The sequence below is a fragment of the Emiliania huxleyi genome (genome assembly GCF_000372725.1).
Source record: "Emiliania huxleyi CCMP1516 unplaced genomic scaffold EMIHUscaffold_11, whole genome shotgun sequence".
Classification (NCBI taxonomy): Eukaryota; Haptophyta; order Isochrysidales; family Noelaerhabdaceae; genus Emiliania; species Emiliania huxleyi.
In genome coordinates this window covers 1,022,299-1,038,479 of record NW_005201792.1, presented here as the reverse complement: position 1 = coordinate 1,038,479, position 16,181 = coordinate 1,022,299, and the positions used below count along the sequence as shown (strand labels likewise).

The window sequence follows — 16,181 nt, the reverse complement described above, 5'->3', positions numbered from 1 at the left end:
CCCCCAAAAAAACCCAAACAACCACAAACCCACAAACCCAAAAACCCAAAAGGCCCCCCCCCCCCTGGCCCGCCGCCTCCTCCCCCAACCCCCCCCCCCCCCGGTTGCTGCCCCGCAGGTCAACTCGCTGGAGATGGAGATGCTGCGCATGATCTCCTTCTCCCTCTTTGTCCAGGGCGACCAGTACGAGCGCTACCGCGCCTCCCTCTACTCGCACGTCGGCCAGCCGCCTCCGCCCCACGCAGCAGCAGCAGCAGCCGGCGGCGGCGGCTGCATTTCTGCCGCCGCCGCCGGCGCAGCGCCGCCCGCGCCCGCGCCTGGCGGGGCCGCCGCAGCCGTCGCAGCCGCCGCAGCCGTACCCTCCTCCGCAGCCGGGGGGGCGCACGCCGGGATCGTCCCAGGCGGGGTCCCCGGCCCAGGCATGTCGTACGATGGAGGCGTCGCCGCGATGGTCGAGTGATGTGAATCGGGCTCATGTGCGTAGAATTGAGCCCTTTTCTTTTGAGAGAGATGATCTCCTCATTACTACAGCGGGCGGTGAGTCGTGTGTGGCGCGCGCGCGGCCGCGGGCGCGGCGCGGCGGGGCCGCGGCAGGCGGCACGCGCCGCACGGGCGGCGGGGCGCGCCATACTCGGACGCCTCTCCCCAAAGCCGTGAGGAAATCAGAACGGTACACACAGAGGCGCCGCCTCACGCCTTCTCCTTTTGCCTCTGCGAGGATCGCGTCGCCTCCACCTTTTGCGCCGCCAGCTGCGCGTCCTGCTGCACGAGTGGAGACACGAGCAGGTCCAGGCCCTGCTGCACCTCGGCGAGGTTGCGCTCCTTGGCGACATCGGCGTTCTTCTCCATCCGCTTGTCCCAGAACCGCTTCTCGCGCGCCGACTTGATCGCCTGCACCTTCTCCATCGCGCGCACCGTCTTCTTCATCAGGTCGCGGTCGTACTTGACCGGCCGGTTGCGCTGGCGCTCAAAGTCGAAGGAGGTGTCCATCGCCATCTCCTTGCCCGCGGCCCTGCGGAAGGCCTTCGTCCAGCGCAGCTTGCGCGGGTTGAGCTTGTTTTTGAACGTCTTGTGGCACTTGCCCCGGCAGAACCGGAACGTCTTGGCGTCGTTCCGCACAAAGGTGATGCCGTGGCCCGGGTAGCAGGGACCCGAGCACACATAGCACGTCTCGATGCGCATGGCGGCACCTGCCCGCGCGAGCTCTCGCTGCTCTCAAAACTGGGAGAGAGTGCGGATCGCGCTGCTGCGAAAGCCTCCCCAGCGTCCTCGTGGAACTACGCGCAGCACGCCGCAAAAAAGAAAAGACACCAAAAAAAGGAGGCACGCCGCCACGAAACAAAGGGATTTTAAGAAGAGGGGTGTGGTGCGCTAGCCGTCGCCCACCCTTGGGCGTCTTCCTCTTCCTATCTCTCCTCGCAGTCTCTCGCCGATTCTCGCAGCGACCTTCATGCCAGATGCCACCTCGGTCCTCGCGGTCTTCCCACTCTCGTCGTTCTCTCTCTTGTCGCTTCTTCCTCTGTCGCTTCGCTCCCCTCTGCCTCATTCTGCGACGACGCCGCTGCCTGCCGATCCCTTGCTCTCGCCTCTCGGCGTAACTCTGCCCACCCTCCTCGCGGCATATCCTGGCCCCTCGAGTTTATCGAGCTCTCCTCGCGCAAGGACGACTCTTCTGACGCCCACTGCTATCATTTGCCGCCAAAAGTCATATCGTTGCGGGTGGTGTCGTAGTGTCCGTGTCCACTAGCTCCGAGTAGAGGGGGCGTTCTGCAGTTTAAGGGGTAACCCGGTACACGGAGCCCTCTCGGAGACCCGTACTTTACGGCCCTTTCCCTGCGAACGCGCACCCCCGCCCCTAGCTAGGGGTCAGGGCTCTCTAGCCCGTAGCCCGATGCCGATCATCCGGCTCGCTGGGCGCGCTTCTTAGCTCCCCGGCCCTGGATGTGAGGTTGATGACTGCACTCCAAGTGCTCCAAGTTGCTCAGGTCCACTCTCTCTTCGGACACTTGTATCTCCACGGCTGATGCTGGCGCTGGGGTCCCCTTCGGGTGCATCGTGTTCGTGACAGCTGACGGCGGGATTTCCACTGGTTCGTCCTCCTCGGAGTCGTCTTCCCCGGCTTCCTCCCGTTCGACTCTACGTTCAGCACGTTCAGCGTGGCTCACCCTCCATGCCGTGAACAGGCGCTTTATCCACCCTATATTCTTCTCTCGTTCCTCTGCCCTAGCCTTGTTCTTGTCGTTGACGTTGTTTGTTTCGCATCCATGTCTGTATGGCAATCGAGGCTGCCTTCCCCACTACCTGTAGTTCTCTCGAACGCTGCAAGCTGGTGTGTACACGCCGAGGAATTTTCTTCTGCGCTAAACATTTTAAAGAAACACAAAACCCCAGAAAAACGCTCAGACGGCTTCGCCGATCGCGCTCGCGCCAACATCCACTGCCTCCTGCACCATTTCGCTCGCCGCCGCCAACCTCGCCGCCGCCAACCCCACCTACGTCTGGTGGGCCGCGCTCACGGCGGTCACAGCGTGCCACGCGCTCCTCTCGGTCCGCTTTGCTCGGAGGTCGGCGGGCGCCGTGCCGTCTTGGGCGCTTGGCTATGTTGTCGTCTTCTCGGTCGCGGCCTTCGTCCGCAGTGCCTTCGTGGTGCGCTGGTCGTCGCGGCCGCACGCGTGCCTCTTTGACACACCATGTGTGACTCGCCACTCGCGCAGCGCTCAGCACACCAGCGCTAAACCGACACGGCTCGCGCTCGCCTGTGTAGACCGCGTGCTCGGGAGCGACCTGTTCGACCGGCTCGTCGCCAACTGCGCGGAGGTGAGCTTCGGCGCGCTCATCGCCGAAGTGAGCGGCTTCCACCTCGACATACTCGGCCTGCGTTGGCTGCCTGCCGTGGCGCGGCTGTGTGCGTGGCCGATCGTGCTCGCGCAGGCGTGTTGCTGGACGGGCGAGATCTCGGACAACAAGCTGTGGCACGTGGTGGAGGAGAGCCTTTGGGGCGGCACCTTCGCTCTCCACACCGCCCTAGCCTGCGCAGCCCTCCTGCAGCCGGCCGACGGGAAGGCTCCCTCCTCCCTCCGCCCTCCTCCCACTCCACCCTCCTCTCCTCCTCTCCTCTTCCTCCCTCTTCGCTTCCTCCCTCCTCCTCCTCCTCTCTTCCTCCCTCCTCGTCTCCTCCGTCTCCCCCTCTCGTCCTCCCCCTCCTCCTCCTCCCTCCCCTCCCTCCCCTCCCCCTCGCCGCACCATCGCGTGCGCCTCCCTCCTCCCCTCAGGCAGCCGCCGCCTCTCGCAGCTACCTCCTCGCCATCGCCTTCCTCTCCGCAGCATACGTCTACTTCATGATCGCTGTCGACATCCCGATGTACTACGCCCAGTGGCGGGCGGACGAGGCGCGCGGCGTCGAGTACGACTCGGCCGCCAAAGGTGCTCCCCCCCTCCCCCCCTCCCCCCCCCCCCTCGCGCCCACCCCTCCTCCCTCCTCCCTCCCTCTCCGCCAAGTGGCGAGACGGCGAGGAGGACGAAAGGAGGACCGGGGAGGCGCCGCCTCCCTCTGAGCCCGCACACTCTCTCTCCAGGCCTCGGCAGGATGTGCCGCTGCCAGCACGTCGCCGACGACTGGCAGGGGTGGAGCGAGGACGCAACTTGGGAGGCGCTCTACTTTGGGGTGGGCCCTCTGCTCGCCAGCTGGGCAGCGCGCACCCTGACACACCCCGCTCGCACGGCACTCGCCGCCCGCTCTCCCCGCGAGAGCCGGCCGCCTCGTTCCGCGTAGCGGCCCGCCCGCTTGCCTTGCTCCCGCCCGCCTGCCGCGCCGAGGCTCGCCTGTACCTGGCCTGTACCCTCATGTATGTTCCATGGCCCATGGCTCTGCCGTGAGCGGCGCGTCGCCGAGAGCGGACGCGGCTGCCGTCAAGCCGTGAGGCGTCAGCTGATACCCTCACTGTGCACACCGACGGCTTTGGGGTCGTCGCCGCGTTGCGGCGTCCGGCGCGACGCTCCGTCCTCCGCGCCCTGTCCGCGCCGGCCCTGCCCGCAGGCCCGCAGGCCCCGCTGCCGCGCCTGGCGCCCCCCTGGCCTGCGCCCTAGCTTGGGCGAGCCTGGGGGTGGCGGGTGGCCTTCATCGACATCGTCTCTGGTCGCATCCCTGCTCTAGCGGAAATTTTCTGTGTATCGTGAATGATCGTCGAGTATCGCCTAATATCGCGCAATATCGCGCAATATTGCGCAATATCGCGCAATATCGCGCAATATCGCGCAATATCGCGCAATATCGCGCAATATCGCGCACCCTGCCCTCGCCCCGGCGGCGGTGACGGTGACTGAAAGAAGCATTTCTTTGTTTTCCGGTCGCGCTTTCCCGCCCCGGCGCCGCCCACCCGCACCTCTCTCGCACTTTTGGCGCCCAGGACTGACACGTGTAACGCTTCACGCGCGTCGCTGAGGCGTGCTGTGAAGGGCTCGCGTGATCGCGAGCATCGCACAACATCGCCATTTATCGCATTTTATCGCCAAATATCGCGCGGTATCGCGGTTGCGATATTGCATATTGAATTAAATACGATATTGTGAAAAATTTTCGCTAGGGCAGGGCTGGTCGCGGACGTTTTTCGTTGTGTCGCGCTGGTGCGCCGGCGCTCATCGTGTGTTTCGTACAGAAAATCCATGGTCGACGAACGGCCGGTTCAAAGCCACTAAGCCACTCTCTGGAAGCACAGCCACGGGGCGGCTCAGCCGCCGCCGAGCCAAGACGCAAGAGCGGCGTGGTGTACATAAAGGAGCGGCACAACTGAACAGGAGGATATCACATCGACGGGACGAGCAGGTGCTTCTTCGCGTTGCGCGGCCGCACGTTGAACGCGGCGAAGTTGCCCGGGACCTCCACACCAAACTGAGGTGCAGCAAGCACGGGTGAGTGGGTGGGGCGCGTGGGTGCGGACCGGTCACGAGGCGCTCGCCTGAGCAGCCCGCTTGCGGACCTGGTGCGCGGCAGCTCGGCGGTACTTCCAGTTCATCTTGAGCAGCATCGCCTCGGTCTGAGCGGTGAGCAGCACCGACTGCGCCGACGGAGAGGCGGGCGGCCCTCAGCAGAGGCGGCTGGGGCAGAGGGCTTGGCAGAGGGGGGAGCGGCGACGACGAGACGATGACCGGGTGGGTTGGCGGCGGGGTTGTGCCTTGACGCTCTCCGCCGAGTCTGCGCGCTGGATAAGCTTGGACAGCTTGGGGCGATAGACAGTCTTGTCCTTTGGTGGATTCTTGCCGCCGTTGCCGCCCTTGCCGCCGTTGCAGGCCATGACGGGGCCGGCAGCGACGCGCGCGCTGGACGACACGGTGGTGGGGGCCACAACCAGCGCCGAAACCGCACCAACGACGAGCGCAAGCACCAAGCAAGAGCAGCGCACCATTGTTCTCGCCGGTGCACGGATCTCCAAGAGCCTCCAGGCGAGCTAAGAAAAATCAGATCGCTGCCGGCGGAGCGTCGCCCATCTCTCCTGGAGATGACTGCTCTCTTTATTTATTTAGCATGGCGCATCCCTGTGTGGTGGCGGCGTGCCGTCCTCCCTACCTCCCATCCCTCCCGCGAGCCTGTTTTCTTTCTTTCTTTAGCATTCCCCTGGATTGTGTCCTTTATTTCTTTTTTTGCTCCAACTAGGTACAAGGTAGGCGTAGGGGGCGCCCGTAGTGCGTAGGCGTAGGTCGTAGCAGCGAAGGTAGCGGAGAGAAGCGGAGAGAAGAGTAGAGAGTACGTACGTGCGTCGTGCGTGAGAGTAGCGGAGAGAGTGTGTTTTGTGTTTTTCTTTTTGAATGTTGAAGCGGTAGGACTACGACTAGGAGTCGTTCAGAGAGAGAGACTCGGGAGGATCGTCAAGTCTCAACAGACAACACGTCAACGGTATAGGTCTCACATAAAGTCTTATTTGTTATTTAAAGTGATAGCTGATAGGACTGATAGGAGATAGCGTGAAAATTGGAAAGGACAAAGGTTTTGATGAACACATAGGAAACGCGGAGCAACAGCCGACAGCGTGAGCGACTCCTTAGACTCTCTGACTTACACCGCACGCCGCACGCGGAGGTGTGCAGCGGTGCCAAGATGTGCCATCGTTCGACATTCGTCGGGTCGCCGCTACAGCAGCAGAGCGGCCGGCGCGTGCGCCGGGTCCTCTAACCGGCGGCGGCGGCGCCACACAGCGGCAGCGAGCGCAGCGACCGCAAGCAGGGCGCACGCCGCGGCGGCCGTCTGCGCCCGTACCTCGACCTCCGCTCGAGAGGCGGGCCGCTCCTCCGCCGCGAGCGAGCCGGCGGCGTCGCGGCGCGCGCCCCAGAAGCTCCAGTCGTAGTTTGAGAGCGTGCCGATGGCAGCCTCGCCAAGCCCGGACCCGATGTTGGTGCTGCTGTTGACGAGGCTGCTCGCCGAGCTGAAGCCGGAGGAGACGGCCCACTGCACGTCCGCGAGGTCAATGGCGGGTGCAAAGGGCGGCCACGGCTGGGAGGGCGGCGGAGGAGGCGTTGGCGGAGGCGGCGGCGCCGCCGGCGGCGGCGAGGGCGGCTGCGGCGGCGACGGCGGAGCGGTGCAGCAGTGGTCCCAGCAGCCGTTCCAGGCGACCGCCATGTAGGAAGAGATGCAGGCGCTCTGGCAGGAGCGGGACGTGGCCTCGAATCCGGGGCACGGCCGTGCGAGCGGGTTCATCTGCGCGAGCGGTCCTCCCGCCTGGGCGAGCCCGTTCACTAGCGCTGCGCCCGGAAGCAGCGTCGTGGACGCTGCGCCCGCCAGCCCTATGCTGCCTGTGAGTGCGTTGACGCCGAGCCCGAGCCCCGAAGCCTCGAGGCCCGAGGCCGCGCGCTCGACGCAGCAGATGTCCCAGCACCCCAGCTGCACGACCTCGTCGTTCAGCGTCTTGGCGGTGCAGTCGCTGAAGCAGCCGGAGCACTGAGGGTAGAATGCTGCGGCGGCACCAGGCCGGCCCGGCACCTCGTAGGCGTATGAGCTCTCCGCCGCAGCCGCCGCGGCGGCCGCGCCGTCCTCGGTCGCCGAGGTGTTCGCGCGGGAGGCCCACCAGCCGACGATCGCTGCCGCTGCCATGGCGTCGACAGAGACGCTTCTCCCGTCGCCGCTTCCTTAGGCGCGAAAAGAATTTTTTCGCCCGACCTCCCTGCGAGGGGTGGCGACACGATCCAATGCCGCCGTCCTCGCCCGGGGCGACCCCGGCCGGGCCGTCGACGCTCTCGGAGGCTGCGGTACCAGTCGAAGGCGAAGCGGAGTCGAGGCCTCAGCCGAGGAAGAGGCATCAGAAACGGCTACAGAGGCAGTCTGGTAACGCCCGGAAGGCGAGCAAGGGACCGGGACGAGCCGAGGGCTCGCCCTGACGGGCGAAGGAAGGGACCCTGGGACCGGAGTCGGGCGGGCGCACATGAGGGATGTCCGTGTACGTGCGTGGAGTACAGTGTTGTGTGTCCGTTAGCTCCGAGTAGAGGGGGCGTTCTGCAGTTAAGGGGAAACCCGGTACACGGAACTAACCCTCGGAGACCCGTGTTTACTTTAAGGCCCTTGCCCTGCGAATGCGCACCCCCCCTAGCTAGGGGTCAGGGCTCTCTAGCCCGTAGCCCGATGCCGATCATCCGGCTCGCTGGGTGCGCTTCTCAGCTCCCCGGCCCTGATGTGAGGTTGATGACTGCACTCCAAGTGCTCCAAGTGCGGCCCGGGTCAGGGCTAGCTCCCTGATCGCCGCCGCTACGGCGGCGGCGGCGGCCGACGGCCGACGGCCGATGGCCGACGGCCGACGGCCGACGGCCGTCGGCAGACGGCAGACGGCATACGGCCTAGGGCTCGGCTGGGCGCGCACGCGCACGCGCGCGCGTCGCGCGCCACGCGTCGCTCCGCGAGGGCGCGCGCCAACCGCGATTCGAACCGGGGCCAAAAGGCGCCTGGAGCGACCGCGGTCCGGTCGCGCCACCGCGGCTGCGGGGCTGATAGAGCAGGCCGGCTGCGGCTCCTAATGTACCTCCGCTTTTGGGTGGCGGTCGCGCGCTGCCGACGGCGCTCGCCCGCGCTACGCGCTCGTGGCGTTCAGGGCGGCTCCACACGCACACGCACACACACACACACACACACACACACACACACACACACACACACACACACACACACACACACACACACACACACACACATGCACAGACACACAGCCCCTTCCCCTCCCCCCTCAAGGGCGAGGACACGCACAGGCCGCACCTCTAGTGAGGCCCGCATAGTATGTGGGAGACTCGTGCCGCCGCCCCTGCCACCCCTGTGTCAGTGTGCCTGTGTGGTAGCGAGAGACTGCCAGCGACAAGCTGGAGGCAGGTCGCTAGACTGAGATGAGACCGCCAGTGGATGTGGGAGTCCACCGCGCACCGCGCTGCGAGCCTGTCGTGTCCCTTGTCAGGAGCAGGAGAGCCCACCTGTCCCCCTGATCGTCCTTCCAAAATCCTGCTCGTGCAGGTGGGGACCCTGTCCTCGTCCCATCCCTCGTTTGGCGTGTCTGTTTTCTTTCTTTCTTTTTTAGCTCCCTGATCGTCCTTACAAGATCCTGCTCGCGCAGGTGGGGACCCTGTCCTTCTCCCACCCCTTGTTTGGTGTGTCCGTTTTATTTCTTTCTTTAGGGCTCTCTAGCCCGTAGCCCGATGCCAATCATCCGGCCCGCTGGGTGTGCTTCTTAGCCCCCCGGCCCTGGATGTGCGGTTACCGACTGCACTCCAAGTGCTCCAAGGTACGTATTCTCGTATCACTAGCTCCGACCGAGTAGAGGGGGCGTTCTGCAGTTAAGGGAAAACCTGGTACACGGAACCAACCCTCGGAGAGTATTCTTTAGCTCCGAGTAGAGGGGGCGTTCCGCAGCTAGGGGGACCCACAGCGCGAGGGAAAAATTCCGCCGCTGGGGGAAACCCGGAGGAGCGCAGAACTAACCCTCGGAGACCCGTGTTATGGCCCTGCGACCGCGCACCCCCCCTAGGGGTCAGGGCTCTCTAGCCCGTAGCCCGATGCCAATCATCCGGCCCGCTGGGTGCGCTTCTTAGCTCCCCGGCCCTGGATGTGCGGTTACCGACTGCACTCCAAGTGCTCCAAGGTTAGCTCAGCGTGTCATTGCAGGAGCATCGGAGAACCCCCACTGTGCCCCGATGACTCGGTGCGGCCCCCGGATCCGGCGTCCGCCCGCTTCCAAAAATCCTGCGTCGTGGCAGGTTGGGGGACCCTGTCGGCTGTCCTCCTCCTCTCCGCATCCCTCATTTGGGGGTCTCTGTTTTTTTCTCTTTTTCGCACTGGCAGAAAACAGGCAGACGCCCAAGGGTGGGCGACGGCTACACCAGCAGTCACCACCCACGTCGCCTCTCTCGTCTCTGCACCGCTTCCCCCGCTGGCGGCCCGCCCGCGCGCGGCTCTCCGCTCTCCTTAAAAAACTTAAACCGCGGTGGCGGTCCGCGGATCCCCTGCTCGCTGCTCCCTGGTGTGGGGGGCGGCGTGCACGGTCCTCCAGCGTCCTCCCTACTCCCATCCTCCCTTGGGTTGTCTGTTTTCTTTCTTTCTTTTTCTCACACTGGCACTGCCAGGTGCCGCGTGAGCTTCGCGAGCCAGTCCGTCTCCTCGCCGCCAACCTCCGCTGCGGGCACCGGCTGCATCGTCTGCACCCGCTGGAAAGAGCCGGCGCGCCGGGGCAACCTGCGGCTCGGGACACCGGCGGCAGCGGCCACGAGGTGGTGCAAGACGGCCGCGCTAGCGAGCACAAGACCGCATGCGGCGAGGAGCGCGCCAGGCAGGCCCGACAGCAGGCCCGCGGCCAGGCCGCCGTCACCCACGCGAGGGGAGAGCGCCGCGTCTGTCCAACCACCGTACTCCTCCGACCAAAAGCGCGCCAAGTCGCCGGCCGTCTCGGCCCCGCGCAGCTCCTCGGGCCAGGCGCCACCGCTCCAGGCGCCACCGAGCGCGCCGATGCCGACGGCCTGCTGTAAAACTGGCGGCACGATGTGGTGCTCTCGCGGCGCGGGCCCCGGCGAGGCGAGCGAGGCGATGGCGTCGAGGACGGCGCGAGTGCGAGGGCCTGTGATGGACACCTCGTGGTGGTTGTAGGTGTCCACAGGGAGAACGTCCATCACGAGGAGCGCGCCCGTCGTCGAAATCTCTGCCACGAGGAACCGGGCCTCCCACAGCCGCGCCACGCCAAACGACGGGCCGAGCGCCGCGGCGAGTGAAAGCCTCCACTGCTCTGCCGCATGCTCGAGCGGAGGCACGAGGGGGGGTTCGACCCGAACCTGCAGGCGCGCAACCTCGAGCACTGTCCCAGCCCCATCGCCAGACTTTGGCATCGCGGGCGCATCTGGCGTCCAGAGCAGACCAAAGGGTGTGCTGCAGCTCGTGCTCGCGTTGCTCTCTGACGCGTTGCTCTGTGGCGAGCCAACGCACACGCGCAGCCAGCAGCCCGAGGCGCATCGCACCCCAGCGACTTCGGCGGAGCCGCCTGTCTGCCACCGCAGCGGCTGGCCCACCCGCCACCATGCATCCGCGGCGGCCCCGTGCCGCCTCAAGTGCAAGCTTGTGTACTCCACACTGCAGCTGCCCATCGAGATCAGCACGCTGGCAGAAGAGGAAGCGTTGGCGCGGATCGAGCAGGGGAGATCCATCACGCAGTGCGCGTAAACCCGGGCCGGTGCCCGTCGGCGTTCGTTGCCACGGAAATGCCTCGAGCAGGAAAAAAAATCGCAAGTGAAGACCAAGGGCCCTCGGTCTTGCTGCTCGGTGTCGAACTCTGTGCGAGCGACACTTCGAAACACTGTTCACACCGAGGCAGGAGGGCTGCGGCGACAAGCACGCGCTCCGCAGGCTTCCGGGTTTTGCAGAGAATTTGCTTCACGACGCGCTCGGCACAGGCTGGTGATTGCCATGGATGAGAGCGAGACTAGCGGCGCTGCCAAGCGCCAGGTCTTTGTCAGGTGCAACGGGCGCGCGCTGCGCACAACCGTCGCCGCGCTGACATCCTTTTTCGAATCGTGTGGCAAGCCGACTGCGATACTGAACAAGTGGGGTGAGGAGCCCGTGGGAGGTGCCATCTATGAGGTGGCTCTGGTGACGTTCAAGAAGAACAAGGCGTGCGAGAAGGCGATCGCGCTCTCGGGCGGTGACTTGGACGGGCGCCCGCTTGTCATCGGCCTTAACACGAAGCCACCCGCCCGGCGCGGGGTGGCGTGTGGGTCGTGCCGCGTCTTCGTGGGCAATCTCGCCTTCGAGGCCGACGACGCGGCGGTACGCGCGCACTTTGCAAGCTGCGGAAGCGTACAGTTCGTCCGCTTTGCTACGAAGACGGGCGCCGATGGCGAGCGGCAGGCTGGGTATGCGTTTGTGATCTTCTCGGACCCCGATGGGCGGGCCGCCGCCGTGGACGCAGCGCTGGCGCTTGACGGCACGACGCTCTGTGACCGCGCCATATCGGTCGCACCGGCCGTGCAACAGCCAAAGCGCAACGCAACGAAGGGTCAGGGCCGTCGCAAATCAAGCGGGCAGCCAGGAGGCGATGGCGGGGGCGAGACGAAACGTCTCCGGCCGGCGGCTTGGCGGCATGATCCGAAAACGGGACTGACAGCGCCACGACCCAAAAAGGGCGCGTGGCAGCGTGACAGGTAAGGGACCGAGAGACGCGGTTGCCACCGCGAGGCCTCTCGTGGGCGGCGGGCCGGCGTAGAGTCAGAAGAGTACCCGGTCTAGGCCGAGAGCTGTCCCGCGAGTTGTGTGATTCGTGTGGCGTTGTGGGCCATGCGCATCCAGACAACCATGCTTCAACTATAAATATGCAACTGCGTCAGTCGGGGTAGGTGTGTGTGTAAGGGATGACGCTGAGCCCGTGTCTCCCCCGCGCCGGCCGCCGCGCGTCGCGCTGGCGGCGTGGCGCACTGGCCACTGCCCACTGCCAGTGCCACTGGACGCGGTTCCGACGCCTGCGACGTAATTTCGTGCTCTCTGGTGCACATCTCTCGCAAGGATTGGGACGGGAGCGGAGAGGATCGGGGCGTGGCGTGCGCGGATGCCTGAGCGCCGAACCCCAACCCGGACCCGCCCTCTCCAGTCTCCTCTCCGAGCAAACTCAGTGGCCTGCGCGTTCCGGCGTTGGCTTGAACTAGCCCATACCGACCGCGCTGGAAGCGGCCAGAGCGTCAGCAAGGCGCTTCAACGTAGGCATGTCCGCCGCCCGCTGCACCCGCCGCCACGGGCAGCGCGTCCAAAGGTGATGGAGATCTGCTCCATGGCATCGAGTGGCAGAGAGGAGGCTTGCTCGGCGTGTATGTGCGAGCTGCCCTGCACGGCTTTGACGCCCAGCTCGTGCGGAGGGCGAATGCGATGAGTCCAAGCGAAAGGGCGGCGGCGAAGACGGCGAGGAGCGCCTCAGACAAGCCGAGTCGCGGCAAGCCCGAGCCCGATGGCGCCGATCTCGACGCTGGGCTCGGTGGTCCAGGGGGGGCCTCAGACGTGCTCTGCAGGACGTCATCGTAGCCGTCGCTAGCGGCGGCGGCGGTGGCGACTGCAGCGACTCGAAACTGCTCCTGCAGCAACCAGGCGCCCTCCCCCCTGTGGGGCGTCGCTGTGGCTGTGCCCGCCCGCATCCCCGTGGGTGGCGTTTGCGACGGCAGCTCGAACCACGTTCCTGAGAAGGGAGGGGCACACCCCGCTGCCTTTGGCTCGCGCACGGCGTCGCGCACCACCCAGACGACGTCTTCCACCGCGCCTCCAGTCTTGGGCTCGTCGCGGCCAAAGGAGAGCGGGCCGAGCGCGACGCTCTCGCATAGCGGGCTCAGGTCGATGTGGTCGGGCGCATACTGCGTCTCGCACGCCGTCCGCGACCAGTTGAAGATGGCGTGTGTGGCGTTGATGAGAGTGAGCCCCCCCACGCCAAAGGAGCCCTCCCGGAAGGCGGACCAGTCTGGAGCAGGGTGGAGCCACGGCAGGGTGGTGCCCTCGCGGTTCCCGCCGTCGCCCAGGTTGAGGTGCACGGGGCCGCAGCGGTTGGGCCGCCGCTCGTGCATCGGATGCGTGCGCTCGAAGGCGTGAACGTGCCCCGCGAGGACTACGTCCACCCCCGCCGCGTACAGCAGTCCCTCCATGGACGCGCGCATGCCCGCCGCCTCGTCGACGTGCGCCGAGTTGGAGTGGTAGAACGGGACGTGCAGGGTGACGATGAGCCATGGAGTGCGCGTGCGGTTGACCTGTGCCATGTCTCGCAGGAGCCACTCGTACTGCAAAGAGCCGGGGTGGTAGGCGCAGTACGAACAGAGCGAGGTCAGGTGCGCCGGCCCCACCTCTCGCGACCACCACAGGTTTGAGCGCGAGTTGCTCTCCCGGTGCGGCATCGGGTAGCGCGCATTGTACCCGATCCACGCCTCGCCGTAGGAGACCTCGTGGTTGCCACCCGCCGTCATAACGGGGTGTGAAGCGGCCAGCGGCTCCAGCATCCTCGAAAACGAATCCCATCGCGAGTGCCACCCGTCGGCGTAGGCGAGGTCTCCCGCTATGATGACGACGCCGGCATGCACCGGCGCTCCAGCCATCATGCGACGCAGTTTGGACACGCTGGCCTCACTCGCCGCGGTCTGGCCTAGGTCGGCCGTGAGGCCGAATAGGAGGGGGTACGCCTCGCCGGCGGCCGGCGGCATTCGGAACCGGAACTCGCGATCATCGCCCGCAACGGAGTAGGCATACTCGGCGCCAGAGGCGAGGGGCTTGAGCACGACGGTGTGGATGGAGGGGGCGTCGTAGAACATGGCAGGGTTGTTGTACATGCCGAGGCCGTACGCAACGCCGTCGTCCGCGTCGACCTTCGGCGGGCGCGCAGCTGGCTGGCTCGCGTTCTGCAGCCGCCTCAACATGGCAGCGTCTGCCCCGGCGCGACCGACTATGGGCATGGTGAGCATGGGCTCGACGTACTGGAGCGCAGCGTACGTGGACGCGGAGCCCCGCGCGACCTGCTGAGCCGTCTCGCCCACGGCCCACCAGCGCACCTCGCTGGGTGTCTCGCGGTTCAGCGTCGTGAAGACGACGACCATCTCGTCGGCACCCCCAAGAGACAGGTGGACCTGCTCGCTGCACCGATCCGAGGCGCACGCAGAGTTGGGCGGCCAGTGCGACTCGGACAGCGTGCGAGACCTGCGCCCTGTAGCCGCTCCCAGGAGCAGCACGAGCCAGGGCGCCATCGTGCAATCTCCCCCTGGCGCTCCACGACGCGACGGTTGACCGACGGGCGATACACGCGCCTTTTTTTCAACAATTTTGCCCGGATTTCTTCTTGCCGTCAGGTGGTCGGACGCTCGACCACTCGACTGGAGAGGGATGGGTCAAAGACCACGCGTATGGAGACGGGTGGGTCAAGAAGAATGCAGGCTGGAAATATGCTATATGGGGGCGCAGTACTACGAACGACGCGAAGTGGGTCAAGATCTCAAGAAAGAAAGCCATAACGCGGCTGGTGCTCGTGGAAACTTTGGGTGGCATTGCGCCGCCTACCAAGCAGTTCACCCACGTGTTCGCCAAGGAAGCGGCAGGCACCAACACCTTCGAACACTGACGCAACACGGACCGGACCACCGGACGGTGTATGGAGCGGCGTCGGCGAGCGAGCGCCTCCTCCTTTGAGTGAGCTTTCTTTGTCGTCCACCACACGCAGCAGATCTCCATGGGCATGGCGGCGGTGGCGGGCGACGCCGACAACATCAACAAGCAGGCGCGCAAGAGCCAAAGACGCGTACCAACTAACTGGCTCAAATCCCCTGAATGTGCCAACTGGGTCAAGCAAGAACAAGCAAGCGGCAGACGTCCTCCTACCCACCCTCGGCCCCAGACAGAGCCCAGTGGGTGGGGGGCGCCCACGGCCCACCCACGCCGCCTAGCTCTGCGGACGGGCCTTCCCGCCTCCCCGGGGCGTACGTGGTACGTACGGATCATGTAGTTCACACAATCGCAACGACAAACAATCGCTGTCGTGGGATCGCTTGTCAGAGAGAGGCGGCTGTTTAGATTTGTTTCCTTGCAGCACTTGCGACTTGGAAAAATCCGGTTTCTCTTCTAGATTCTTCTTGCTTTGAGGACGACGGCGCCTTTTAAGGGGCCGTCGCCGGCTGTGCCTCTTTACACACACACATACACACTGCCTCTTTGGGTAGCTGTGTCGAACCTGTGCCCGGTGCGTGTGCGTCAGTTGTGAATTCTTGCCTGAGGTTGCTCTAGCCGGCTCCACATTACCGGCGACGGGCGGGAAAGGGAAGTCGCACTGCCGCCGCCGCTGAAGGATGCCAGGCGGAAAACACGCCAATATGATGGCCTGGGCGCCCGAGGAAGACCAAGTCATCCTCGACATGGCGCGCCTTCGTATGCCGCCACACGGGCACGGCTCGTGCTCCAACCTCCACCCTCTTTGGAACAGGTGCAGCAGGAGGGACCAAAATGGTCGCGCATCGTCCAGCAGCTTCCCGGTCGTACGGTCTCATCCGTCCGCAACCGCTGGCGCGCGCAGCTGGCCCTCCGCGCGCCGTCCTGGCGCCCGGCCGACACCCGCCTCGGTGCCGCACACAGGCAGCGGATCGAAAAGGGGCGGAAGCTGCGCGAGGCTGGGATAGAGTCCAAGAATCGGTGCCACGCGTGCGGCGAGCCGAAGCGCGGGCACATCTGCTACCAGAAGCTGCGCGGCGGTCCTCAGGTAGAGTTGCGCTCGCCGGTGCGGCAGGGAGAGGGGGGAGAGGGGAGGGGGTTGGGGTTCGGGCTGCCATTCGAGGCGCAGGACCGCGGGGAGGCCTCGCCTCCGGAGCCCTGCGTCGTATCACCCGCCTTGCGTCGCGTTTCGCTGCGCGTGAGCCGGGCGGGGCGTGAGAGGCGGAGGGGCGCGACCACAAGAGGGGCGCGACCGGGGGGGGGGCCGGCCCGGCACACGGAGCTGGCCCTACCGCCCGCCTCACCCGCACGTGGCGGCCGCACCTCAGGCGCCGATGGGCATCGGCGGGGTGAGACGCGTCAACCCCGAGGCCTTGCGCCACATGTACCCGCAGATGGGGCGAGCCCCGCCCCCCCCGAGGACCGGTGGGCGGTATTTGGTTGGGGTAGAATTTATTCATCAATTGCGTTTTAAATAATGCCTCTTTTGGTCTCCACCCTCTGGAGGTAAACAGCTTTTTGC

General features: G+C 65.7%; 6 protein-coding genes across 6 annotated transcripts in view; 3 read left to right on the top strand and 3 right to left on the bottom strand.

Annotated features, from left to right (window-relative positions):
• Nucleotides 1–68: 68 nt before the first annotated feature.
• On the bottom strand, nt 69–1,225 carry EMIHUDRAFT_433471 (hypothetical protein). The gene is made up of 2 exons (XM_005792040.1): nt 596–1,225; nt 69–568 (listed from the first exon to the last, which is right to left on the bottom strand). Exon 1 carries the CDS (start codon nt 1,180–1,182, stop codon nt 691–693), a length of 492 nt encoding a protein of 163 aa, XP_005792097.1. The 5' UTR covers nt 1,183–1,225; the 3' UTR covers nt 69–568; nt 596–690.
• A 1,047-nt stretch (nt 1,226–2,272) lies between these two features.
• On the top strand, nt 2,273–3,772 carry EMIHUDRAFT_97839 (hypothetical protein; the record flags this gene model as incomplete). Its single annotated transcript, XM_005792039.1, has 4 exons — nt 2,273–2,329; nt 2,404–2,979; nt 3,273–3,423; nt 3,576–3,772. 4 exons carry the CDS (start codon nt 2,273–2,275, stop codon nt 3,770–3,772), a joined length of 981 nt encoding a protein of 326 aa, XP_005792096.1.
• A 2,193-nt stretch (nt 3,773–5,965) lies between these two features.
• Nucleotides 5,966–7,109, bottom strand: EMIHUDRAFT_433470 (hypothetical protein). The gene has a single exon (XM_005792038.1). The coding sequence runs from the start codon at nt 7,079–7,081 to the stop codon at nt 6,125–6,127; it is 957 nt and encodes a 318-aa protein (XP_005792095.1). The 5' UTR covers nt 7,082–7,109; the 3' UTR covers nt 5,966–6,124.
• A 3,803-nt stretch (nt 7,110–10,912) lies between these two features.
• On the top strand, nt 10,913–11,650 carry EMIHUDRAFT_200242 (hypothetical protein; the record flags this gene model as incomplete). Its single annotated transcript, XM_005792037.1, has 1 exon — nt 10,913–11,650. The coding sequence occupies one exon, from the start codon at nt 10,913–10,915 to the stop codon at nt 11,648–11,650; it is 738 nt and encodes a 245-aa protein (XP_005792094.1).
• A 1,145-nt stretch (nt 11,651–12,795) lies between these two features.
• On the bottom strand, nt 12,796–13,779 carry EMIHUDRAFT_62631 (hypothetical protein; the record flags this gene model as incomplete). Its single annotated transcript, XM_005792036.1, has 1 exon — nt 12,796–13,779. A coding segment is annotated over one exon (984 nt), but the record flags the coding sequence as incomplete, so codon positions are not given.
• Nucleotides 13,780–15,237: 1,458 nt separating this feature from the next.
• Nucleotides 15,238–16,181, top strand: part of EMIHUDRAFT_448915 (hypothetical protein) — a gene marked incomplete at its 3' end in the record, with an annotated part of 2,867 nt that continues 1,923 nt past the window's right edge. Inside the window, exons 1-4 of the mRNA XM_005792035.1 lie at nt 15,238–15,369; nt 15,435–15,514; nt 15,584–15,725; nt 15,988–16,058. Of these exons, the coding sequence (XP_005792092.1) occupies nt 15,301–15,369; nt 15,435–15,514; nt 15,584–15,725; nt 15,988–16,058 (362 nt within the window). The 5' untranslated portion in view covers nt 15,238–15,300. The remainder of the gene's footprint in view (nt 15,370–15,434; nt 15,515–15,583; nt 15,726–15,987; nt 16,059–16,181) is intronic.